This window comes from Camellia sinensis, chromosome 10 (assembly GCF_055761805.1).
Source record: "Camellia sinensis isolate YWXY chromosome 10, ASM5576180v1, whole genome shotgun sequence".
In the NCBI taxonomy this organism is placed as follows: Eukaryota; Viridiplantae; Streptophyta; class Magnoliopsida; order Ericales; family Theaceae; genus Camellia; species Camellia sinensis.
This window is the reverse complement of record NC_138970.1, coordinates 165,898,853-165,925,972: the sequence shown is the minus strand read 5'-3', so window position 1 is coordinate 165,925,972 and position 27,120 is coordinate 165,898,853. Positions and strand designations below refer to the sequence as shown.

At 33.9% G+C, this 27,120-nt stretch overlaps 2 protein-coding genes and 1 long non-coding RNA gene across 3 annotated transcripts; all 3 read left to right on the top strand.

The window, feature by feature from the left end:
- The first annotated feature begins 11,967 nt into the window (after positions 1-11,967).
- On the top strand, positions 11,968-14,484 carry LOC145800838 (uncharacterized). The gene has a single exon (XM_082890585.1). The coding sequence runs from the start codon at positions 11,968-11,970 to the stop codon at positions 14,482-14,484; it is 2,517 nt and encodes an 838-aa protein (XP_082746711.1).
- A 1,851-nt stretch (positions 14,485-16,335) lies between these two features.
- LOC114313274 (uncharacterized) lies at positions 16,336-18,207 on the top strand. Its single transcript, XM_082890584.1, has 5 exons — positions 16,336-16,393; positions 16,498-16,553; positions 16,632-16,751; positions 17,412-17,781; positions 17,974-18,207. The coding sequence occupies exons 3-5, from the start codon at positions 16,633-16,635 to the stop codon at positions 18,205-18,207; spliced, it is 723 nt and encodes a 240-aa protein (XP_082746710.1). The 5' UTR covers positions 16,336-16,393; positions 16,498-16,553; position 16,632.
- Positions 18,208-18,249: 42 nt separating this feature from the next.
- Positions 18,250-18,996, top strand: LOC145801783 (uncharacterized). The gene is made up of 3 exons (XR_014343436.1): positions 18,250-18,350; positions 18,537-18,623; positions 18,700-18,996. It is a non-coding gene; the product is annotated as an uncharacterized LOC145801783 (long non-coding RNA).
- Positions 18,997-27,120: the final 8,124 nt, after the last annotated feature.

The following is a 27,120-nucleotide window of genomic DNA, read 5'->3' as shown; positions in this document are numbered from 1 at the left end:
CTCGGTCTAGCACCGTTTGCTTGTTTTTGGTTTCGAGGAAAATTATTGAGGGGCGATGGGTCATGTATAGCCCTCGTAAGATCTGGAATGTCAAGGGTCGCCCCATCCCTTGACAATTCCAGCTGAGCATCAACATAGCCCTTGTGGCGTTTTAGGGCTCGCCACTACAACTCATATGTTGTCAGATAACTCCCCAATAGGACCTGCAATCAACACTTTCGAGATATTCTTATAAGAAATAGTACAACTGGTATGAACGCTCACCGGATAGGTTATCGCAGCAGTCGAAACTTTCTCTGCCTCAGCAATGTGCACATCTACTAGGCCTAAGTTTGTCAAAGTACTTTTCCTTACTCAAGGACTTCCTCTTTTCCCCCCTTGCTTTTCCCTTGTCCAAAGGCATCTTCTGGAGCTCAATATTGGGCAGAGGCAGTGTATTCTGGAACACCCGCTGGGTAAGACGATCTTGACCTTCCTTCCTCAAACATTTCACTTGTTGCAAATATGTGCTACCAACATCAACATTCTTCCTCTTTGGAGATAACTGGGTCAGGGCCGTTGATAGTAGCCCATCTAAGAGATATGGTGGTTTGGTAGATAACGAAGAAGGGATTGGGTTTTGCAGGGCCAGTTGTTGTAGCTCCTCTGTATTGACCTCACTGCCCTCAAATTGGGCTTGACCACTAAGTGGGCTATCTGGAGGCTCAGTCACATAATAGCTAGGTTTAACCAAGGGATCTAAAGGCCCCTTACCCCCTGGGGCCTGTGTGGTAACAAGGTCTAGAGTCTGATCCAACCCATGTTATCTTCGGATGCGCATGAATATCTTGTGGTCCTAATTATGGCGTAGGTTCCTACAATACTATATGGACAGGAGGTGGAGTAGAGGGAGCTCCACTTGGCATTAAACTTATGTTTGTGTGCATCAAAATGTCATGGGATTCACAATTTCATGGGAATATGAATTCCTTCCATGGTGTGATTAGTATTTCCATGGAAGGGTTGGGATAGCTAATCCCTCCACACAAATTGATGGCTAAATTATCATTTTACCGTCCACTTTACAAAACTAACAAAATTATATTATGACCATGTTTGGTGGAGCTTTTTTTAAGATAAAAACTGATAATCAAAAAGCAGAAACTAAAACCACCCCACCCCAGTTTCCAAATAATCAGTTTATTTAAGTTATTTCTTCATAATAAGTAAAAGCTACAACAAACTGTCTGGCACAGACTTCTAAATTAAAATAAGTTACAATCACCCCTCAAAAGCTGTAACAAATAGTCCCTATATGTGAGGAGGATTTTTTAGATAATTTTATAGATTTAGTCCTAATTAATTAATACTATCTGTTGGCTTCAATGATTGCTTTGGCTTTATTCTGATCAATCTGTATTCCTTTCTTGTGAACAACATAGCCCAAGAAATTTCCAGATGATACACCAAAAGCACATTTAAGAGGATTGAGCTTTAATTTGAACTTCCTCATCCTTTCAAAAGCTGCTTCTAAGTGAAACAGGTGCTCTTCCATGGATTGGGACTTAACCACAATGTCATCAATATAACATTCCAAATATCCTCCAATAAGATCATGAAAGATAGTGTTCATGGCTCTTTGATATGTAGCTCCAGCATTCTTTAGACCAAATGGCATTTTAACCCATTCAAAGGTGCCAATATTTCCAGGACATCTGAATGCTGTCTTGTGGACATCTTCCTCTGCAATGCAGATTTGGTTATAGCCGGAATGCCCATCCATCATTGACAAGACTTGGTGACCTGCTGAACTGTCCACCAGCAAGTCCACTATAGGCATAGGGTACTCATCTTTGGGAGTTGCCAGATTTAAATTTCTGAAATCGATACATACCCTCATTTTGCCATTCTTCTTGACTACAGGCACAATATTCTTATGCCAGTTTCTTGTACTTGGCCAAATCCACCAACCTGTGTGGCTTCATTATTAAGTACTGAGGCATTTTGGCCTGTTATAGGCCTTGAAATGGGTTCATACCAAGACTAAGGTGATGGTCTTTCAAAGTTTTGGGTACTAGTCTGACCATTAGAATGTTCATTAACTTGCATAGGTTGTTTTTCTCTAGCCAATCTTTGTTGGGGGACATTTACAACTTCCTCCGTGTGTCTTGTGTTTGTTAGTTGGTGGTTATTCATTCGATCCAAAAAGGATGTTGCCCACCTTTCCATTGTGTTCATTAATTGTTGTCCCATGGCATTTACTAAACCATCCCATGGATTTGTTGGTTGAATAAATGGCACAGTGGACGGTCCAATTCCTTGGTTTTGTCCGATAATATGAACATATGGTTCTTGTCCAGAAGTACTGGTCTGTTCGACCATAGGTTCTGACAATATAGGAGTTTCCACAGGATGTGTTACCACATTATCCTCTGGATTTGGTATTTCTACCTCTCCTTCCACGCCTTCTTCCAAGCGTTCATTTTCTCCTTGTCGTTTTTTTCTAGCCATTTTTAATTATGTCCCACTGGGCGTGCCAAAAATATATGTTGGCTTTTTGGCTTTTCGAAGGGTATTTTTGTGAATGTGAGCGTGCCAGCAAGGATCAATCAGTCCTTACAGAAATTGTGATTGCCAACCAATTATCAGACGATTGTGTTTTAGTTCTTTTCAGCCTCAATGAAGAGGACTTTTACTGGTGGCTTGACTTAGGAGAAGTTAATAGAAATAATAGTAATATGAAGAACAATTGAAGTATTTCATAAAAATGAACACTTACAATGGTCCGAACTCAGCCTCAGAGAGGTTTACAACAGCAATCTACTTGGATCTACTTGAAGCTACTCCTATGAATCGAAGTGCAGTGCGGGTATTTAAAGTGCAGGTATTTAAAGAACAGGTATTTAAAGACTGGAAATGTAAAAGACTGGAAAAGAAAATATATGAAGTAAATGACTGGTTTGTATGATCTGAGTCCTCCTTTTTTTTCTGGGGGCTGCCCCGCTATTTATACTCATCAGTGATGACCTTCGAACTGCACTTCGAACCGTCGAACTGCTCCTCCATGATCGCTGATCATGCTTCCTTACAAGTAGCTCCATTACGCCATTACTGGCAGTTGAGTTTCCCTCTTGTACTTGAATTTGAATATGAGTAACCGTTGAAGATATGTCATCTTGCATCCCGTTATTGATCTAGTGTTACTCAGATCATGTGAGGACCAATATTTATTGCCACGTGTACGATCAGGATTAAAGGCTTGAATAACCTCCCTTTATTACCCTTACTCTGCCACGTGTCGAACTGTAACTGGCTTTTACAAAATATGTAGCCAACACTATCACACTAGTATACAAACAAATACGCTTTATCTTGCATATCTAATCTAATATCATCACATTAATAATCTTCTCACTCAATCATATCGTACTCCTAATCTCATCCAATCTAATATGTCAAATAAATGAAATCTTATAATTGAGAGGGAGGGAGATAACTACTTTGTATAATTTGTATCATGTAACCTTTTAAACCTAATAAAAACAATAATAAAAACAATCATAGCAATCATAATAAAAAAAACATAACAATTGTGGATGTAATTGGAGTTTCGATATAAATCACATAAATTATGTATGTTTGATTTTTTATTTTTAGTATTATTATTTATATTTTGAATCTCATCAATTTGATTAAATGTAACGACACACTGGTGTCACACGAGCCCACTGGTCACAAGGAAAAAAAATGTTTTATATAAATTGTGGTTTTTAGAAAAATTTCTACATGTATGAACTGACTGAGATGCAATTTGAACCCACTGTGAATAGTTCACTTCAACGACCTTTTCATTTAAAAAATATATATTTTTTTGGTCGTCATGTGCAATAATTTGCTTGGTTTAAGGAAAATAAGAATTGATTTTTTTTTATAAAATTTAGAAAAAAGAAAAAAAAATCAAATGACACTATTCCTAAAAAATTTTGAAGTCGCCATTGATTAAGTACAGGGGCCGTTTGTTTTCAGCTATTACAGTCCACTCTAGACTGTGATAAATGAACAATAAAGATAGAGCTTGTTTGTTTTGGTTTGGGAGGTCCGGATTCGTAGTCCGAATGGACCATGGATGGGCTTTGGCGAAGGTATTAGCAATCCGGAGTGAGAGATGGTATTAGCAAACTAGTCCGTTCGGATTGAGTGTTATCGGATGTCCGTCCAGAAGTCCGGCCAGTCAACTAACTAGTAAATCGGTCAACGCAATTTTTTATTTTTATATTTTTTTTTAACTTGTTGGGCATTTTTTTAAAAACATTAATGTTTAATGTTTTTATATTTTTTGTTAAGTAAAAATCATAATTTTATTTTTTTTATTATTTGATATTTATTTTATATAAAAATAATTTAACAATCTTCTCACTATCAATCCCCTCACTAACAAAACAAACACAATTTTACTAATCCCCTCGCTATGAAAACAAACACAATTTTACTAATCCCCTCACTAAGATAATTATTTTACAAATTAACAAATTTTAACAAATTTTTGTTGTTATACAAATGCAATAAAGAAAATTTAGAATTTGAATCCCACTTTAATCTTGCCAATGGGTTGTAATTTGTTTGGTTTAAACCAGGGGTGGGTGAAAATTTAGCATTGACCGAATTCTTTGTTTTGGCTAATTCAAATTTGTCTGTAGAGGAAGAATTCATAAAAAGTATTTTTTATAAAACTTAAAAATTTGTACGTGAAGAATAAATGAACTGAGAAGGTGGTGGTATAAATACTTTCATTCCTAATATTTATGATGAACTCTAGTTAGTATCGGTGAAAATTATCTTTTAATGTTAAAAAATCAATAATATAAAATTATTTAAATATAGAGCAAATTATAGGAGAATTTTTTTTTAGATTCCTAATATTAAGAGGTCCTTCAACATTTTTACAAAGAAAATTTGACTATGAGAAATTTTTTCCGAGTCAGAGAAATTTCAATTTTCACAGAGCAATTTCATTGATTTCACAGATAAATTTTGAAATTTCTCTTGTATATATGATCATAGAGAAATTTCATTGAGGAATCTTAACTAATAAAAAAAATATTTTGAACCTCTTCTACTATACAAAGTTGGAGAGGGATGTTTCACTAATTTTTTCCCAAATTATATCACTAGAAGATAATTGTCACGCTTTTAAAGAATTTTTTTTAATTATAAATTTGCAACAAGTTATTTTTAATCAATTTTGTAAATATTTTCCATAAAAAATCCTAAATGAAAGTATCAATTAGATCAAATTAACATAAAATTCAAAATTAAGAGTCTAAATCAAGTTTATTGAAAGTGTAAGAGTCAAAATAACATAATGAAAAAATTGCAAGAATTATCAATATAATTTGTTTTTAAGTATAACATTTTTCTTGTACCTTACCAAAAAGATGAAACTGAAATTTCGATTAATTTATTTACTGATTTTATCTTACAAGCCTAGTCAATAGTGAGTGAGGAAAAATCATACGATTTGTAATTTTATATGACATTACTCATGTAATAAAATACATCAATATAGCTAGGTTCCCTCTCTACTCAAACTCTAGAATTTATCAACAAAAAAAAAAAAAAATGCAGTTCAAATTCAATTAGCTTTATTTATTTTTTTTTTTAATAAGGAAACTCATGTTTAGAATGAATGTAGGCTACAAATTACTGAAAATTTTCAATGCAGACTCTAAAATTTTTGTCCAAATCATGTTCACTACTTTGAGTTACCAATACATATATATATGTGTGTGTGTATATACTTTTAAATAAAATAAAAAATGAACCCACTATAATTTGCCTAGTTAGGAGTATGCTTAAGTGACCCAATTATGCGGCCCTAATTAGATGGACACAACTTACACTTTCATAAAATTACAATTATTTATCACTAAAATATAATTTTCCATCTTTTTAATATGTTCTATATGTCATGAAATCTTTTCATACCCAAAATTTCTGTCTTTTATCAATGCATTTTCAACCACATAATCGTATTTTCAGATATCATATTTCGAACTTTCGACAATATCATGCATTGAAAGTATAGAAACAAAACTGACAAAAATTTTGAAGGTAGAGAATTCTTAACCGACCTATCCAATCTTATACAAACAACATATGATTTGTTCAAGGCATATTTTTAATGTGGGATCACAATACCGTACAAAGTCAAGTCAAGCTCAAAAACATTATTTGATTCAAATTTAAAAAATATTTTAATTAAGCATTACAAAATTGTCATGCAACCTTCATTGGTTGCTTGTGAATATTTAGCAGAAATTTCCAATTAGAATTTGGTATAAAGGATTCCTTAATATTGAAATTGAAACAGATGCGAAATTACTTTAGCAACTTCTTCAAGATGACAACTGTTTTTTTTTTTGTTATATAGGATATCATGGGCCAACTTACGCGTATCAAACTAAGTCCTTACAGTCTGAACAAACCTTCTGAAACAGGACTTACGCCATGCGGTTTGTGGCTCTAAGGTATGAATTTGCTGGCTAGGAGATTCAAACTTGAGACGTAGGAGGAAGGAAATCTCCAGACCCCAGTCGTCACCCACTAGGCCAACCACCCTATGGTTATGACAATTGTTCTTATATCATCACTTTAGCAATATCATTTGTGATTCGAGGTACCTCTTGGACCAACTTGTACATCCTCCTGTTAAGCATATCCTAAGGGGAGGGAACAAATGCGCAGACATCCTGGCTAGTGAAGGAAACAGAATGGAGGAAGGCCTCCAAATTTTTGAACAAGTTCCTTCTTGTATTAACAATCATCTACTTAATGATGCTAATGGGGTTAAATACCCTAGAACTATGTATGCTACCTTTTAATTTTTCAATCAAGTTCCCTGTTAACCAAAAAAAAAAAAAATTCCAAAACCATTATGTCATGTATATATCGTGTATTAATTGTTTTAGTTGCACATAATTAAATCACATATTTGATTTTTTGTTATTAAATTTTCTCCTTCTTTATACTCGTGCATACCTGAAGAACAATTTAATATTGTTTTAGAATACTATCATAAAAAATTATATATCTTTAAAAAATACAACTTTCCAAGCGTTGAAGGCTAAACTTGTAAATTTCAATGGAGCCTATCATCACCAATGAAAGAGTACAATTATTTGTGCAAACAAATATAAGTTGCATTTGAACGATGCAATGGTTCATAATACCACCGGTTATGAGTTCTCTTCATTTCTAATTGTGACATCTTGCTAAATGTCAATGACACATTATTGATATGTATTTTTTTTTACAAATCACTTTAATTTCAAAACTAAATCTAGGGCATGACTCAACTTGGTTGCTGTTTATGTAATCAAAAGTTGTATATCTTACCTTTAAGGTGGTTTTTTTAGTTTTCCCCTTAAATTTTGAAGTTTGTCTAGATTGACTGCTAATTTTTTTTTGAAAAATAAAATATTTCATTTGAAAAAAGTCTACTAAAATAGTCAGTTTTGTTTTTTTGTTTCTTAACAAAACTCTCGAAAATCCATTTGGTTTAGTTTTTTTAAAAGAGTTTTGAGTTGTATTATGAATGATAAGTTATTGAAAAGAGTTTTGAAAATTGAAAATTTATTTGGTTATGATTTTTGAAAATAATTTTGGAATGATTTGTATTTTATTTTATTTTATTTTATTGTGTGTAGTTGAATAGATAGGTATGAGAGAAAATTTGGTTGATTGATATGTAAAATATGAGAGAATGAGAGAAGAGAGTGAAAAAGTAATTGATTGATTTATTAATAAAAAAAGAGATGGAGAGAGGAGAGACAAAAAAATAATTTGACAGTGAGCTTTCAAAATTTGTTAACCAAACATGTATTTTTATTTTTTTGATCTAAATGTTAATTTAAAAGCTAAATCAGACACCACCCTAATTTTGTTGCTGATGGTGTTTTGCCCATTTTTTTTGAAACTTTTTGCTTGGCTTTTAGGATTAGCTAATCTAGACTGTTAGGTTTTATTCTTGGCAATCCCGTTTGAGAAAACTCCTTTCAGTTGTATTCATTTTTGCATTTTTATTTCAGTGAGACTATGAGTTTTTAGATGCAAATCCAATTCGAATTGTGCCTTGCAGAGAAGTTTGTGATGTTAATACTTTCAAGATTGCCACTTCGCTGATTATGACGGGGATCAAGCTGCCCGGTCAGCTCGCGGGGGTCCAGGCGGCAGCGCCATGGCAGGGTCGAGGGGCAGCGCCCCCGAAGCAAAATGCAAAAATGCATTCCAAGTTGCCTGTCCGCTCGAGCGGACATTCCCCCGCTCGAGCGGAGAATGCTGGGTTTCAGAAGTTCGCTCGCATGCAAAAATACTGGACGTTTTTTCCTGCTCGAGCGACCAATCTGACGCTCGAGCGGAGATCGCGGGACAGTTTTCTATAAATACGTATTTCAGTCCAAATCTATGATTACTTCTCCAGATCTTCTTCTTGGGTTTTAGAGTCTATATCTGGGGATATTTTGCTAGCTTTCTTTGATGTTTTGATTGAATATTCAACTCATAATTTAAAGAGTATACATCAAAGGATTATTTGTTTGTTTTACACAAAAGAGAGAGTTGTTTTTCGGTGAATTTTGAAGAATTCGAGCCTGAAGCTTTGGTGGATTCCGGAGTAGCTCATCGTGAAGACAATTCCGAGGTGAAGACGGGGTTAGAAGAGACACAGAGAGGTTGGTTCAATTCGGGCGTGGATTCGCTAGGTAATTGAGAATATACCTGTGTAATTCCTTTATATTTTCTTAGTGGATTGTTTTGTGACTGTTGCCCGTGATTTTTTTATCACAATTGGAGGTATCCAATTGTAGTTTTTTCACGTAAAATCATTGTGTCGATTTGTCTTGATTGTTTGATTGGGATTGTTATATACTACATAAAATTAATACATAATCACAAATCAATACACTACTAGAAAAATGATTATTTGCGTCTAATTTTTTGCGACTGATTATTTAACCGTCGCAAAAAAAAATTATTTTTTATATTAAAATCTCATTTTACTCCCCTCCCCCCCGCAAAAAAAAAAAAAAAAACACAAAAAAACAAAAACGTAAAACGTGACCTATGTCCATTTTTCCCTAATTTTCCAAATCTGAACTCCCTTCTTCTTCTTCTTCTTCTTCTTCTTCTCTCTCTCTCTCTCAAAATCTATCTCGCTCGATTCTTTCTTTGAATCTCCACTCTCTCACTCGAATCTCATTGTCTCTCTCGCTCGACAGTGAAGATTTGAAGATTTGATGTCAAAATTTGAAGATTTGAAGATGATGTTGATGAAGATTTGAAGCCAAATATTTGAAGATTTGAAGATTTGAAGATGCTGTTGAAGAAGATTTCGATTGATCATAATCGAGATTCATAATCGGTAAGCCTAAATACTTCTCTTTGTCTTTCTCTGTCACGTTTGACACATCTTCATCAATTCATCTTCATCGCTCGAATCTTACTCTCTGTAATGACACATCTTCATCGCTTAATTTGTAACATGTAAATTGAACATGAATTACTCTATGTAATGGTTGATTAATCTGTAATCTTCATCTTCATCTTCATCGATTACTTTTTGTAATGGTTGATTAATCTGTAATGTTGGAAAGTTGATTGAATAATAATAAATTCAATCTGAGCATATTGAAGATTAATCTGTAAGCTTCATCTTCACTGTTTCGAAATGCTCAGATTAATCTGTCTCTGAAGGTTAATTGAATAATACATCTATTTCACTGACTTTTGGTTTTAAACATAGACACATACGCATGTAATTACACGCAGTATGTGTCTGAATACTTTTCTAAATATTTTTTCTGAGTATATAGCATTAATAAATATACGTACATATATATATAGAAGTGAAAATTTTTAGAAGCAAAAATTGGAACTGCTGTTTGGAATACTCATTTGAGCAAGAAACATTACCAGCAGTATCACCTTGTTATAAATAGAAAAAATGATTCAGAATTACAAGAATACCATCCTCTGTTTTTTCAATTTGGATTTGTGGAGAGAACAAGTGGAAGAAATTAAATGCAACTTTTTTTTATTTATTTATTGTTTTGTATCTTTGCAATTTTGTTTCTTCTCCCTCTACACATTCATAGAAGTTTTAAAAGGGGAAAGAGACAAGTGGCCTATTATGCATTTAAGCTCTTACTTATGCATTTACTCTTACTTATGTAACTTGGAGTTGTTTTTTTAATGTCATGAGGAAAGAGACAAGTGGCCTATTATGAAATATGTTAGCTGTTTCAGATCCTTCCAATTTAGATTAATTTTTAAATTTTATTTTTTATTTTTTTAATGTTCATTGTTTTGTTAATTAGCTAGAAGGTTTAAGAAATGAATGTGGATGCTATTATTTGAAAGCTAATATCCATGCAGATTATCTATAGAGTGAGTGACCTAATTCTATAGATCACAGAACAAATAGGTAACTTACAGGACCATGAGCATCATAATTACAGATACATATACATGTTCTAAGAATTTGGTTTGCTGAAATAGGTGGACACCCACTTTATATGCATGAAATGGTTACCCTTAAACTTACCATAGTCCAGATACATATAAATGGACACCCACATTTTCGTGTTGGACAATCCAAGCTTTTACCATAGTCCAGGTGATAGACCCTAAATGGGAAAAGTAGATATAAAAGAGAAATGTTTTTTTTTTCCTGTGATAAATAGATATAAAAAGGAAATATAACCAGACTGCAATATAAATCAATCCACATGAATGACGGGACTAAGATTTCTAATACCAAAAATTAGGAAACTATATCTTTAATCCTTGTATTTTGATGTTACATAATGACATCACCTGATATAATAAGAAATATATGGCACCCATCATGATTTGTGCTTTCTTTCAGAATAAAGAGGAAACCAAATAATGGAAGAAACTTTGGTCCAACTTATAGAAGGTTGGCCAAAGTAGTTGCCTAAGGACTTTCACTGTTTAGTTAACAGATGGCCATACTTAACGAATTTAGACGTTCATTTAAAACTAAATCCTCAACCCAAACAGAGGTGCTTCCAGCATGGTGAAAATCAAACTCACCAGCGACATCATGCTTACACAAATAATAAGCTTAATCACAAATTCAAAATTAGAAAAAAGAGGTCATGCCAACTCTTTTTTAGTTTCTCAACCAAGTGTTTTCCATTAAGATTTGATTAAATCTTCAAACTTTAACATATGTTTCATTATAATTCTCCAGTCACTCACTGTTAAAACTTGAATAATTCTAATTCCACATAATCGATCACAGAACCAAACATAACTACTCTCTAAGTGAACTCATTAAATCTGTAGGTTCCCACATATAAAAGAGTTGTGTCTGATGAAATTTACGTGGACGAACTGTTAAAAAACTTTGGACAAGTGTGAGGGTATGTGAGCACATTTTAAGGGTATTAGAAAGAAAAAATTATATGATAAATTATACTTTTCACCTTCTGTTTTTCACACAAATATCATTGAAGTCTTGAGAACTTAATTGCTACAATTAAATAATAACATACCAAAATAAAATTCAAGTAAAATGGAGTGTAAAAAATATAATTTACTTTATATATATATATAGATATATTATGGAACACTTTTCTATATTTTGGTTTCCAGTGGTTGCATAAGGTAATAGCATGTTATATGTTTATGTGTTGTTTTTATTATCAAGTGTAGAGCTTCATAAAGATTTTCTTTCTTTTTATAATGAATGTTTACTTGTTGTGGTGGTTACTTTTTACCTAGGTATGTAATTAAGCATTCAATTTTTAAGCTCTTTTGATTTATTTGTTTTGATTTTCTATTTAATTTAATTTTTCATATTTTTATTTTGTTGTCACTACTAGAAATATGATCTTTTGCGTCTATTTTTTTACGACCGATTGTTTAATTTAATTTTTCATATTAAACAGTTAAAGAAATAGAAAGATGGACAAGAATTGGATTGATTTGCCAAATCGGATGTCAATTGATTACGTGAATGGGATTGATAATTTCTTGAGATTTGCATACAACAATAGAGATGAAAGTTTATCAATTAGTTGTCCATGTCGATTTTGTAGTAATCGATACAATTTTTCACGAGAGGTTATAAGGGAGCATCTTATTTCCAATGGGTTCGTAAAAAAGTACAAAAATTGGATTCATCATGGGGAATCCTATGTCCAATTACATGGTAACCAAGAAAACCAAACATTAATGGCGGATTCAGTGACTAGAGATGATGTGGTTGGGATGGTACAAGAGGCCCTGGGAATTCCACATATGGGTGTTGAGAATGATGAACCAACTGCAAGTGATCCAGACCAAGCAGGGGCAAGTGGTCCAAGCCATGTAGAGGAAGATGACCCGGTTCAGATAAAGGCAAATGACGAAACTTTGAAATATTTTAAACTTTTGGAAGATGCACAAACTGATCTGTACCCGGGGTGTCACAAATTTACTTCATTATCATTCATCGTTCGAATTTTGCATATGAAGGTGCTCAATCAATGGACTGACAAGTCCGTTGACATGTTACTTGAACTTTTGAATGAGGCTTTTCCTACGGGCACAAAACTTCCAAGCTCATATTATCAAGCTCAGAAGGTTACTACAGATTTGGGTTTCACATATGAGACTTTTGATGCTTGCCCCAATAGTTGTATGTTGTTCAGAAAAGAGGATACAAAGCTTGATAAATGTGTTATATGCAGTAGTTCTAGATGGAAACAAAATGGTGGTGTTGGAAATGATGAAAGGGAATCTGGTAAACGGGTAGCAGCAAAACAGATGAGGTATTTCCCTTTGAAGCCAAGGTTGCAGAGATTGTTTATGTCATCGAAAACGGCAAAGCTCATGAGATGGCATGCGGAAGAACGAGTTGATGATGGTGTGTTAAGGCATCCTGCTGACTCCCTCACATGGAAGGACTTTGATCGGCGAAACACTTGTTTTGCTAGTAATAGTCGTAATGTACGTCTTGGGTTAGCTACAGATGGATTCAACCCATTTAGATCAATGAACATAGTTCATAGCACTTGGCCAATTGTGTTGATTCCGTATAATTTACCACCATGGATGTGCATGAAACAACCAAATCTGATTTTGTCTGTGCTGATTGATGGGCCAAAAGGACCTGGCGATAAGATCGATGTGTATTTGCAACCATTGATTGAAGAGTTGAAGGAATTATGGGATGAAGGTGAACAAACATTTGATGCATCAACCAATGAAATGTTTCAATTGCATGCAGCTTTGTTATGGACAATCAGTGACTTTCCTGCCTATGCCAACTTATCAGGATGGAGTACGAAAGGTGAATATGCTTGTCCTTGCTGCAATGTGAAAACTCAATCATATTGGTTGAAGCATGGTAGGAAGTATTCATACATGAGTCATCGTCGTTTCTTACCAGTTAATCATAAATTTCGAAAGGATAAAGTATCATTTGATGGTAGTCGAGAATGGAGACTAAAACCTCAAATTTTATCTGGATCTGAGACGTTGCATCAGTTGGAATCAGAAGGTGTCCTTAGTCAGTACAAGAGGAATGACCTGAAGGAAATGTTCAGGAGACAAGAAGAGAGGGAAAATAACGGAAGAAAAGGCCATAATTGGAAGAAAAAAAGTATATTCTATGAATTGCCGTATTGGGAGCACAACTTAATAAGACACAATCTCGATGTGATGCACATAGAGAAAAATGTCTGCGATAATATATTGTGGACAATACTAGGAGTTGGAGGAAAATCCAAAGATAATGTGAATGCTCGACGTGATTTACAAGAAATGAATATCAGAAAACCATTGCACTTGCAGTCAAGAGGGTTCAATAAAGTTTATGTACCTCCTGCACAATTCACAATGATCAATGATGAGAAAGATATGTTTCTCAAAGTACTCAAGGAAGTAAGAGTACCAGACGGTTATGCATCCAATATCTCGCGACATGTGAGCTTACAAGATAGAAGTATTTGGGGTCTTAAGAGCCATGATAGTCATATTTTGATGCAACAACTTATTCCTTTAGCTATACGGAGGTCCTTGCCTAAGAATGTGATTGAACCACTGATTGAGTTGAGCACTTTTTTTAGACAATTGTGCTCTAAAGTGAATCGTACAAGTGATTTGGAATATATTCAGGATCGTATAGCAATAACTCTTTGTCATCTTGAAAATTTTTTTCCACCATCTTTCTTTGACATAATGGAACACTTGCCTATACATCTTGCTGATGAAGCTTTGATCGCTGGAGCAATACAGTTTCGATGGATGTACCCGATTGAAAGGTTTCTTCTTACATTGAAACAATATGTGCGTAATCGAGCTCATCCGGAGGGCTCAATAGCTAAGGGGTATTTGATGGAAGAATGCATGAACTTTTGTTCTCGCTATCTCCTTGATGTGGAAACCAAATCTAATCGACCGAGGAGAAACAATGAAGGTGATAACAACATGGGTTGAGCTGTAGGCGAAAGTACAACATTTTATCTTAATGATAATGAATTACAACAGTGTCACCGATATGTGTTGTTCAACACAAGTTCAGTTGCACCGTTCATAAGGTAATTTATCACTTTCCTAGTATTGTAAAATTCTTAAGTGAAATCTATATGATATTTACTATTCTCTTCCAATTTACACAGCAAACACCTTGAAGTCATTAAGAGCAAAATTCCACGTGCAAGCGATCATCAAATTCAATCTGAGCATTTCGAAACATTCTACACTTGGTTTAAGGACCATGTATGTATTTAGACATTTCATTTCACATATCTAAATATACATAAATTTTGAGTTGAAGTTGAAGTTGAATTTATATTTGTTTTTTTAATAGGTTCAGACCTTGCGAAGGACAAGTAATATTACATTTACTGAAGAAATCAATAGATTAGCAGATGGTCCTCATACCTTGGCTAGGCGGTTCAATGGTTACATTATCAATGGGTTTCGTTTTCGTGTGAAGGCTGTGGATGTTCGTCGAGTGACTCAAAATAGCGGTGTAGCTTTAAAGGCTGATACAATGAGTTATGCTAGTCGGAAGGACAAGAGTCCTCGCGTCGGTGCTGTGTACTACTATGGACAGTTGACTGATATTGTCGAAATCTGGTACACTAACAATATGAAATATGTGTTGTTTAAGTGTGATTGGATTGATAACACTAGGGGGAAAATGGAAGACGCTTTCAAATTCACATTAGTCAACTTCAATCGTTTGTTGTACCCAACCGATCGTGTTAGCAATGAACCTTTTATATTATCATCCCAAGCCGAGCAAGTTTGGTATGTTCCCGATCCTTTGGAACCAGATTGGCAAGTTGTGGTAAAGATGTCTCAAAGAGGTCTTTTTGATATGAATTCTAATGATGATCCTCAAGTTGAACCCTATATGACTCAACATTTGGAAGACAACACTGTGCTTCGTGATGAAGAAATTGGTTGGGTGAGAGAAGGAATAGAAGGAGCAACAATTGATGTTGATGAAGATGGTTGAACTTCATTTGTGATTGTTGAGGAAGAGGGTTGAACTATACTCCGTGTTTCTTAGGTTTCTATTATTTGCAAATAAGAAAAGTTTAAATATTGTTAAAATGTCTCGTGTTTAATTGCTGAATTGTGATAAATTTATATATGTTTATGTGTTGTTCTATTATCAAGTGTAGAATTTCATAAAAATTTTCTTTCTTTTTATAATAAATGTTTACTTACTGTGGTGGTTGTTTTTTATTCAATTACAATGTCGGTTCTAATAGTTACGAGCGTAGGAGACATCGTTGTGGACTTGCATACGGATCTCTGTTCTTTGAAATGGCCAATGCAATTGAGAGGGAAATCACTACCTTGCAATTGAAAGTATGTTAAAGAGTTTATAGGTTATGTTTATGTTTTCTATTCCATTACAATGTCGGTTATAAATTATTTGTTGATATAGGAAAAGAAACTTGTTACGGAGATAAAGAGAACTGCTAAAACAGGAAATGAGGTACATTTTGGGACGTATTTCTCTTTCTTGTTTTTATATTCAGATTTATCTTCTTATTTTTATTTGTATTTGTATTTGCATTCTGCAGGCAACAACTAAAATTTCAGCATGTCAGCTAATCAATCTTAGGCAACAAATAACAAAATTACAAGCTTGCTTACAACAAATGTCCCCAGCTAAGCAAACTGAAGAGGAAACTGAAGAGCTAACCAACTAGGTTCATTGTTTAATTTTTCTTGTTCTTCTATTGGTTTATGTTTTTTATGAATCAAGATGATTTATGTTTTTTGTTATTGTTAATTGAATAACACATGTTGGGTAGTTTGTTTATTTATTTATTTATTTACTTGACAGGTCCTAGATGAAATTGGAGTTGATGTTGCCTCTCTAGTCAGTATTCGTAGGAGTTTTTTTTTTTTATGACTTTATCTTGTTAGTTGATGCTATTTTTCATGTATTAAATTGGTTTTGAATTTGACTTGCACTCTTGACAGTTATCAGTATCGCCAAAAGGAAGAATTGTTGGGAAGACAACCGAGGATGCTAATAGGTATCTTATGTTATATTATAAGTAAATTGCTATCCATATTTCTTGTGTATTAACCTTTTCATATTTCTTTCATTTTAGGATGAAGCGGAAGGTTAAGACCTTTAAGGCCCCTTGCATTATGGATGAGGCTTTACGTGTGCGGGCAAGTCCCTCGCTACCTTGCACTATTGATGGAGCATCTTCTCCATATGTTTCGAGGTAAACTTTATTGCTAAAGTTTTATTTGTTCTGAAACTAATTTGTATCATTTGTTGATATTTATATCTTGTGTTATATTATTAGTAAATTGATATCCATATTTCTTGTGTATTAACCTTTTTATATTTCTTTCATTTTAGGATGAAGCGGAAGGTTAAGACCTTTAAGGCCCCTTGCATTATGGATGAGGCTTTACGTGTGCGGGCAAGTCCCTCGCTACCTTGCACTATTGATGGAGCATCTTCTCCGTATGTTTCGAGGTAAACTTTATTGCTAAAGTTTTGTTTGTTCTGAAACTAATTTGTATCATTTGTTGATATTTATATCTTGTGTTATCTTATTAGTAAATTGATATCCATATTTCTTGTGTATTAACCTTTTCATATTTCTTTCATTTTAGGATGAAACGGAAGAGGAAGACCTTTAAGGCCCCTTGCATTATGGATGAGGCTTTACGTGTGCGGTCAAGTCCCTCCCTACCTTGCACTATTGATGGAGCATCTTCTCCATATGTTTCGAGGTAAACTTTACTGCTAAAGTTTTATTTGTTCTGAAACTGATTGGTATCATTTGTTTATATTTATATCTTGTGTTATATTATTAGTAAATTGATATCCATATTTCTTGTGTATTAACTTTTTCATATTTCTTTCATTTTAGCATGAAGCGAAAGAGGAAGACCTTTAAGGTCCCTTGCACTATAGATGAGGCTGTACGTGTGCGGGCAAGTCCTTCGCTACCTCGCACTATGGATGGAGCATCTTCTTCATCTATTTTATCTCCATATACAGTATCAACTACCTTAACACGACGAGGTCGAGGATTTGCCCGAGGGATAAAGGAATGGGGTACAGGCACTAAGATCCAAGTAAAATTTGATGATAAGTTTCAGCCAGTGGAGGATGATGGCAAAAAGTTGAAAGGACAATTAGGGTTGATCGTGCGCAGCGGGCATAGAGTCCCACTTACATATCTCAGTTGGAATGTGATGCATGTTGATATAAAGGAGAATATTTGGCAAGAGGTGAAGGTATATAGTTTTCCCTTTTGCTAATTACGGTTAGGGTTTATGCTTAGATTTTTGAATTTTTCCAAGTTATTAGTTATTTGATTTATGATTTCTTGTTAATTGTGTTTAGTTATTAATTATTAGCTTGCTTGTGCATTTGTGTATGCTCTATAATTATGAGGATGAAATTGGCTTTCAATTTGTGCTTTGTAGGACAACTTGGTATACTGTCCAGATGAATTCAAGGAGGTTTGCATGCGACTTTGTAGGACATCGTGGAAAGATCATAAAAGCAAGACAAAGTCCAAGTATTGGGTTCCATTCAAGAATGATCCGGACATTGCTTCTAGAGTACCTAGTAACATATTGCCAACCCAGTGGAGGAAACTTGTACAATATTGGGCGAGTAAAGAAGTGCAGGTATATGTATTCTTTATAAAATTTTAATTAATGTTTTAATGATAAATAACTAATGTTTGATATTCTAACCAATGTTATAGGCGATTGCTAAAAAGAATTCTTCTAATCGGGGATTTCGTGGGCCTCCACATACGACCGGAAGGACATCTTTCTCAGATATTCGTTTCAATGTATTGATCTTGTGGTTGCACCTAAGGCATCATCTGTGACTACAATTGCTGCTGCAGCTGCAGCCGCAGCCGCACCTAGTGCACTTGGTTTGACACTTGTGGCTGCAGTTGTGGCTGCACCTAGTGCTGCATTTTTGACTTATTATGTTGTGAAGACTTGAGCTCCTAACTTGAAAAAAAATGCAGATGACACATAAAGGAGAGCGAATAGATAAGATGAGTCTCTAGAAGAGGGCACACAACCTGAATGATCCTGATGTGGTAGCAATTGTGGTATGTCTATGGTTTACATGTTTTTACACATATTTTGCTTTTTACCAAACATTGTCCTTATGTTTTCAAAATGTAGGAGGAATATAATGCGCATCTTTGGAAAGTTCCTAAGGAGCAACATACGATTGAGTATTGCGATGGGATTTACCATAAAATCCTTGGGAAGGATGGACATGGGTATTGCAAGACCTATGGGAGAGGAGTGCCCTGGAGTGCGGTGTATGCGCGAGGAAGCGGCCCATCCCAATCATTAGCAGCCCCTTCATTTATTGATGAGATCACACAACGTGTGACACAAGACGTTGAGTCTAGGTTCACTACGATGATCAAGAACCTAACGGCACGTGTTTTGTTCTTAGAGTCACGGGGTATGGCTGGGAGTATGAGCTTGAGAGAGGTGCAATACTTACAAATTGACGAATTTTACGTTTGATCAATTTGCATATATACATATGGAAATTATTAACACATTATATTAACATATTGTAGGTGTCAGATACATCTAGTGGGCAGCAAGCTTCAAAAGAAAATGAATAGGTATGCCACTCTACTATATTTCTGCATGTATTTATTTTATATATATATATATATATATATAACTAAAGATAAGACTATGCATATATATATATACACACATCTATACACACATGTTTTATAACATCTAGAAAATCAAGAAAAAATAATAAAAATTCAAGGTTTGGTTAGAGAGGTAATAGAACTTACAGCCCAGTAATGTTCATTGCTAATGTTCCACCCTCCTGTATATTTCTTGAACCCATTAAGAGGGTCTTTCCTTTCTGTCCTCTTTGCAGCCAAAACCAGAGATGATGATGATGATGAATTCAGAGGAGATATAATGAGTCCCTCCTCAAGAAATCTTTTGCTCCCCAAAAAAACCACCTCACCATGCTCTTCCCCTGAAAAATAGAAAAATAAGAAAATGGGTGTGACAAACAAAATTCCAAAAACTATACCATATATATAGCAGCTAAATTTCCAAGTCAGACACTTGATATTTGGGGTTTGGGATATGTGTTCGACATGTGTAGTCGGAAATCACCTAGCAAACATATTTTGTAATTAAAGTTTACCATAAATCTATGCATAAAACCCCCATATTAGGAATGAAATGCTCTATCACATCTAGTGAACACCATTTCACCCTAGGAAGGGGGGGGGGGGGAAGAGTATATTATAAAATATGAATTTGTTGTTGTGTTCCTGTGCCCTTGGAGATGAGATGAATCGGGCATTTAGACACATACCCACAACTGACACCCATACTTGAATCTCTGTATCATAGCTGGTATCCAACACACATCCAACTTGGACCATCAATACTTAACATGTGATCATGAAGAAAGAGCTTACATTTTACAGTTTCTGCCAACATGAAGCGAAAGAGAGAAATCCCTTTTCTCCACATCCCATTTAATTTACTTCTATTTTGGTACAACATACTATATGTATGAAATGTGCCAAGTACGTATCCACACACTGTACTGCCAATTTTCAGAAGCATTTCAAGCCAAGTCCTTTTATTCAAAGATGCAAGGTTAAAAGGTTAATGTGCTGGTATTCTTATGTTATTAAGACAAAAATTAAAAATAAAATAAAAGGAAAGAAGAGTTCCAAAGTCAGTCAACTACAGTGACAATCCACTTGAAGTTGTTCACCAACTTCAGGCACAAAAATATGTCCAAAATTTTAATTTTTCTCTTAATTTAGAAAACAATTTCCAATGAAGTTTTTCCACATTGAGATTTCCAACAAGAAGCAAAATAAGTTCAAGACGGTCTTACAGTTTCTTTTGCTGCAGACATTGCCAAAAAACCTGCACCCATTTCCACCTCTTGTAACCCAACAACGACAATGCCAACATCAGACACTACAGAACCCAGCCATGACATAAGTGCATCATGAGAGGCTCTTCCTTGACCAACATTCCATGTGCCAACTAATATTTTAACATTTTCTTGTCTTTTGTACATTAGTTCGTTTTTAGCCAAATCTGACCGCAGTATGTTATCTATTGGTCCAGGAGATGAGATGTTCCATCCACGTATGCCACCATGAGTAACCAAACTATAAACATAATCTCTCCCAACAACTAATTTTATTATAGGATTATTATGAGCAACCCAACCTGCAATTAGATTTCCCTCCAGATCTAGTATCTGGACCATACCACTCACATAACCAACCCATATTCGTGACCCCAAAGTGCAAAAGCATTGAACAGTACAAGGATGGTGATGGAAATCTTGCAAGTGATTTCCATTTCCATCCCACTGCACAAGTAAGCCATTCGGGTAGAACATATTCAAGCTAATGCCTATAGTGTGTGTTTTCTATTGTATATGATACTTGGTGTCACTGAGATTGGAATTTAATGTTGTTACTATCTTGCTTTTCTGTTTCTTGCTCTGTCTTAGGAAGTTGAAATTCTAGTCATGTTTAGGGTCTTGAAGTTTTGAGACAATTTCAGATGACAAATTCTACAATCTCTCTGTTCTTTACCATTTGACTTGATGACCAGCGCCTTTCCTTCAGCTTTAGTGGCAGAATATGCATCATTGTGCTGGAACAGTTGCAGACACAAATATTTTTACTCCATATCAGACAGAGCAAAGGTTGCAATGCAAGGATACTTGAATCACTTCCTCAGCAAAATCGATATTGTGAACTCTCGCAAGGTATGCCAGGGGTCTTCTATTTCAGAGATGGTTGATGCTTCTTTACTGTAGTTATAGCTTCTAGTAGAAATTCAGATATATGTGAATGATTCTTGGTGTTTTCTTTTTCTATGAAGTTGCAACTGTGTACTTGGTGGTGCTTGTATTAGAGCTGAAGTTTATTTTGCACTGCTGGATGTTGCTTTGTAATGTGTTTTTCAATGTGGGAAGTCTTGTTAACAACTAATGCTATTGTTAGCCAAAGACCATGTTGCTTTAGCTTAATTCAGTCCAGTATGATCCCCCTTGCATTTACTTTATGTTAGTGGGCTGAAGGGTTTTTCCTTGTGAAACTTCCACTTATCAGGTTAAAACACTGACTGCAGATGTTATGCTGCAATTTACACTCATATGCAATAATTAACATGAATGCAGCTGGAAGACAAACTAAACAAGGCAAGATGTATCTTGGTTGATGGCCTTCTTTCCATCCCAGCACATCTGAGGGTGGATTTTTTCTCACTGATTTTACAGTTCCAATTTCACTGCTTTCTCTCCTTTCGAGCACGTTTTAGCCCGAAAGGAGAGACGATGCAGTGATTGTATGTGTTTTATTTTGGAAACCTTTCAATTGGAATGTGTTCTTAATAAACCAAACTTAATTTGCCAGTCTTAGTTTAGTTTGCATTGGTTAGTGTCCTCAGTGTTGTGGTGGTTTATCAATGTTATCATGTACTTCCTGTGGCAGCTATTGGTGGGAGTTTTGTGATGATAAATGAGTGATGAGAGAGTGGTTCTGCAACTAGGGTGGATGGCCGTAGAGCTTTTTGATGAGACAATGGATAGTGATGAGGGTTTCACCCCCCTCCATAGAGAAGTAAGAGTTTAAGTTGTTGGATTTGGTTGCATCATGAGGAATCCGGGGTAGTTTATATTTTGTTGAGGGAAGTGATGGAAAATAATACATGTGTATTAGAATTTTTGCGAATATCACTTTATATTTATTGTATATACTATATATATATATATATATATGAGAATATAGGTTGCTAAAACATTGTAGGTATTTTATTTATTTATATTTTTTTTGCGACGGTAACAAGATGGTCGCTAATACATTGTAGGTATTTTTTTAATTTTTTTGCGACGGCAAAATATTAGTCGCGATAAGTAGATTAGGCGGTCGCAAATAGTTTGCGACTGCTATTTTGCGGTCGCAAAAAGTATTTGCCACCCCCACATTCGCGACCCCCATTTGCCGTCGCATGGGCCGTCGCAAAAAGCCCTTTGCGACTGTTTTTTATTATTTGCGACGGTTTATAGCGGTCGCAAAAAGTGATTTTTTTAGTAGTGAATATGTAGGAGATTTCTAAATTTTTCATAGACAAACTTAAAAATTATAATTTTCTGTAACTCAATTAAGAAAATTTCATTGAAGACCAAAAAAATAAAAATATATATAAAAAAAAAAGGAGCACCAGATATGTGCAAAATAGTACAACTAGCAACTGTATAAGTAGCAACTGTATAATCGAAATAAATAAAAAGGAAAAAAATTTCCCATAACCCACAATGAAATCAACAAGAATTTTTTCATCACCAAGTTTACATATACACTTCTTTAAACTGAAGTTTTTTAACAAAAAGAAAAGAAAAAAAAGAAAAGAAAAAGAGACTATCATGCCTTTCACAAAAGCTAGGCTCTGAGAAGTTTTAGATCTCGAATATACCTAGAATTGGGTTTGGCCGGTGAAAATTGAATTGATGAAATATGCGATTCACATATGAAATAAATCTAAGCCATTAATATGAAATTTTACGTGATTTCTAAATTCATAACATTACTGTAATGTATTTTGGGAGACTTATATATAGGTCTTAATAGATGAACTTATTATTCAATAGGTCTTATGAGAATTAATGTTGTTTTTCATCAAATGCTATTAAAAAATGTCACTAATTATTAATTTTCAGCGATAGATTGAAAATTGTCACTAATTATAAGTTTGAGTGACAGTTAAAAAATCGTTACAAAAAAAGGTTACTAATTTTTAATTTTTAACGACAGTTTAAAAAATTCATCACAAAAAAAATATTACTAATTGTAAGTTTTAACAATAATTTATAAAAATCGTGTAAAAAAAAAGTTAATAATTATCAATTTTTAGCGGCATGTGTAAAAAATCGTCACAAAAAATTATTTTTAACGACGATTTTACTATAACTTTTTTTTCAATAAGACTTGATAAAAATTAAGCCCAATTATTAATACCTATTAATAGTTTACCAATGCATTTTTCCAAGGTATCCTCCAATGGTATCTTACACGAAAGAAGCTAATCATATTAAAGTGGCAATAGACCACCCAAAAAAGCCTGGCCATATATATCCAGAAAAGCCTACCCATAAAATTAAAATTTTATTTTATACAAAAAATAACTAGCAAAGTTTTCTTCACTTTGTACTCAGTCCATCACTATAGGAACCAAAAAAACAATATAAATAAAGAAAACAAAAGGCATAGACAACTACAAGAAAATAAGGTGATATTGAATCTGGGCTGTTTTTGGCTTCACCATTAATGAGTTGTTAATGGAATTGAACTTGTCCCTTCCATTCTTCTGACTCAAATACATCACAACCCTGGGCCCATATAGAATTTTAGGGCTTGGGCAGACCATCATTATTGGACCCAAATAAAAAACATCTGCAAGTGGGAAAAAAAAAATGAAAAATGAAAAAAGATCAAGAAAAGAGAAGATATATAAATATTAATTAATGGAAGATGTTATAATGTGCATCCTCAAAAAGATACATATGATATGCTTTTCATAATTTTTTCATAAAATTTCATAACTTAAGTCCAAAATGTCATAATTTTTTCACTATAAAACTCATAATTTTTTCTTAAAGTGTCATAATAAAAATCACAAAATGTCATAATATTATCATTTTTAGAGTGCACATCATAAATTTGCTATTTATAACTTTACTATAAAATATTATAATATACATCACAAACAATCATAGCGTTCATCATAAAAAATCATAATCTTTTTTATAATGAACACTATTTAAAAAGACGCACATTGTCAATTAATTTCTCGTTAATTAATAGAGTATGGGTCTGGCTAGTATATAGCCCATGGCCTAAATGTTCTAGACTACGTAAATATTGATGGACATTGCTCCGATCTAAATGCATTGAAATAATAGGCCTTGAAAAGTTATTCTCATTTGAATGGCTTTATTTTGGTAATTTAATCCGTTGATTTTGTAGGTTTCTATGTGTAGATGGTCCATAAAAAAAACTATATTCAATAATGGTAGTTATATTTTTCTACTATAAGAATGATTTAAAAAGAAATTATTTATTTTTATAAAGACAAATATAATGAAATATTATAACTACAATTATTAATTTATCTAATTTTTTCTATGAAAGACTCACATATAGGAGACCTACAAAATAATTGGGATTGAAGTAACCATAGTTGAGCCATAGTGAGCCCTATAAGCCCAATGAGACAGTCCAATCTACAATTATGAACTGGAGAAGTTATGATCTTTATTTTTAGGGGAAATTATCAGGAAGTCTTGTTTGAAAAGTGTGTAGTCTATTTAGTCCCATAACTTTTTGCTTATACCCAAAAGTCCTACAACGTTATTATTCTTTTTCTTTGCCTCTCTTCTTCTTTGTCTCTTTTGCTCTATGTGTTTTTCAGCGATCGTTGACGGGTAACCATATCTTGCTTCTTCTCTTTCTCTTTCCAATATATAGTCACCGGTGACCGACGACTACCATCGATTGGGATTCACCGGCAACCACCGACCGCCGACTACTTACTTCACTCTCACCGACAATAAAGAAGATATGTTTCCGATGAAGAAGATGAGTAGATTTACATCAGATCTGATGTAAATCTACATTAGATCCGGCTAGATCTAAACAAAAAATAGTTGCCGGAGTATAATCCTCTCTCTATATTCGCCTCTCTCCTCGATCTCTTATTTTTTTTACATTTTCTCTGTTATACACTTCTCTTTTTTCTGTTCTAATGGAGAAAATTTTTAAGTTTTGAACAAGTTGTTTTCGAGTTTTAGTTACAGGCGGTGAAAACTGTAAAATTTTGCAGTTTCAAATTTTTTTGGTGCTGTGTAGATTTACATCAGATCTGAGTAGATCTACATCAGATCCAGCTAAATCTAAACAAAAAATAGTTGCCGGAGCACAATCCTCTCTCTATATTCACCTCTCTCCTTCGATCTTTTTTTTTTTTTTTTTTTTATACACTTCTCTTTTTCGAGTTTTAGTTACAGGCGGTGAAAATTGTAAAATTTTGCAGTTTCAATTTTTTTGGGTACTGGAATGAATCATGGTATAAAACTGTAAAATTTTACAATTTCATAACAGTCTTTAGAACTGTAAAATTTTACAGTTTCATAACATGTTTTTCAGTATGATTAATAAGAATAAATGCTTGATAGATTTTTGCTTTGAAAGTGTAATATTTTAGAGTTTCAAAACTTACTTTTCAGTTTGATCAATATTGGAGATTATTTGCTTAAACCTTAAAAAAATTGAAAAATAGCATATGTTTTTCCTATTGTTGCTGTTTTTTGTCGTTCCATTTTTTTTTCTTTTAGTTTATCAATATTTAGCACATTTTGTTATATTTTTTTACTCTAATTTCTTCATTTTTTTTCCCGGTGATATTCTGGATATTCCAGTGAATCTCCAATGATGTTCTTAACGTTCTGAACATTCCGGCGACTTCCATTAACGTTCTTAACACTCCGGTGAACTTCCGGCAATGCTCCGGCGACTTCCCGGCGATACTCCGGCGACTTCCCGATGATGTTAAATATTCCGACGAGTCTCCGGTGAACGTTTGACGAAAGTTTGACGGTAGTAGAATGTAACAGTATCTGTAAATTGAAAAAATAAAAAAAAATAGGATTTTTTTGTAACAATTAAAAATATATAGGACTAATTGATGTAAGTGTTTTATTTAGAGATTAGATAGATCTTGAACTTTGTATATGAGACTTATTGGTAAGTTTCCTTTATTTTTATTAAAAAAGGGCGCATTGTGTTGACAGTGATGGTACTCTTTTGTGATATTCGGTGCATAAATATAAAAAAATTTAGGGCAAATTACAAACACTCCCTCGAGATTTGATAAAAATACAGATTCCCCCCTGAGGTTTGAGAAATTACAAATTGCCTCCTGGGGGTCAAATTTTCATAACAAATTAGGGGAAATTAGGGGGGAATCTGTATGAAAATAAAAACTCCAAGGGACAATTTGTTATGGAAATATAAACCTCAGGGGGCGGGATGTAATTTCTCAAACCTCAGGGGAAAATCTATATTTTCACCAAACCTCGAGGGGGGTGTTTGTAATTTGCCCAAAAATTTACTTCAAAAAATGTCTTAAAAAAATCAAATTCATTTTAAGTATAAACTAAGTGACATTAAAAATATTATAATTGAAACATATAATACACAATTTAAAATGAAGTATATATTATATGGGAATGGCTTTCCTCCAATCCGTGATCAGACTGGAGGGTACTATTGGGCTTGTAAATAAATGGTTTACAAAAATATGATTTAATAACAAAAATATGATGTTACAAAATTTTGATAACATTACGTCAATTTGTGACAAGGTGCACATCATAGACTTTCCCAAGGATTGGTTATCCAATTAAATTAATGAGATAATAATTTATTATATATTCCTGTTATTTATTATTCTTTCATGCTTGAAATTATGATTCCAACCTCTCTTAATATTAAAAATTGGCTAATTTTG

Excerpts from the sequence above, each read along its gene's own strand:
- LOC145800838 (XM_082890585.1), top strand. The coding sequence starts at position 11,968 with ATGGACAAGAATTGGATTGATTTGCCAAATCGGATGTCAATTGATTAC.
- LOC114313274 (XM_082890584.1), top strand. The coding sequence starts at position 16,633 with ATGAAGCGGAAGGTTAAGACCTTTAAGGCCCCTTGCATTATGGATGAG. Across the intron at positions 16,752-17,411 it reads TCTTCTCCATATGTTTCGAG|CATGAAGCGAAAGAGGAAGA; the intron begins GTAAACTTTATT and ends CTTTCATTTTAG. Across the intron at positions 17,782-17,973 it reads ATATTTGGCAAGAGGTGAAG|GACAACTTGGTATACTGTCC; the intron begins GTATATAGTTTT and ends TGTGCTTTGTAG.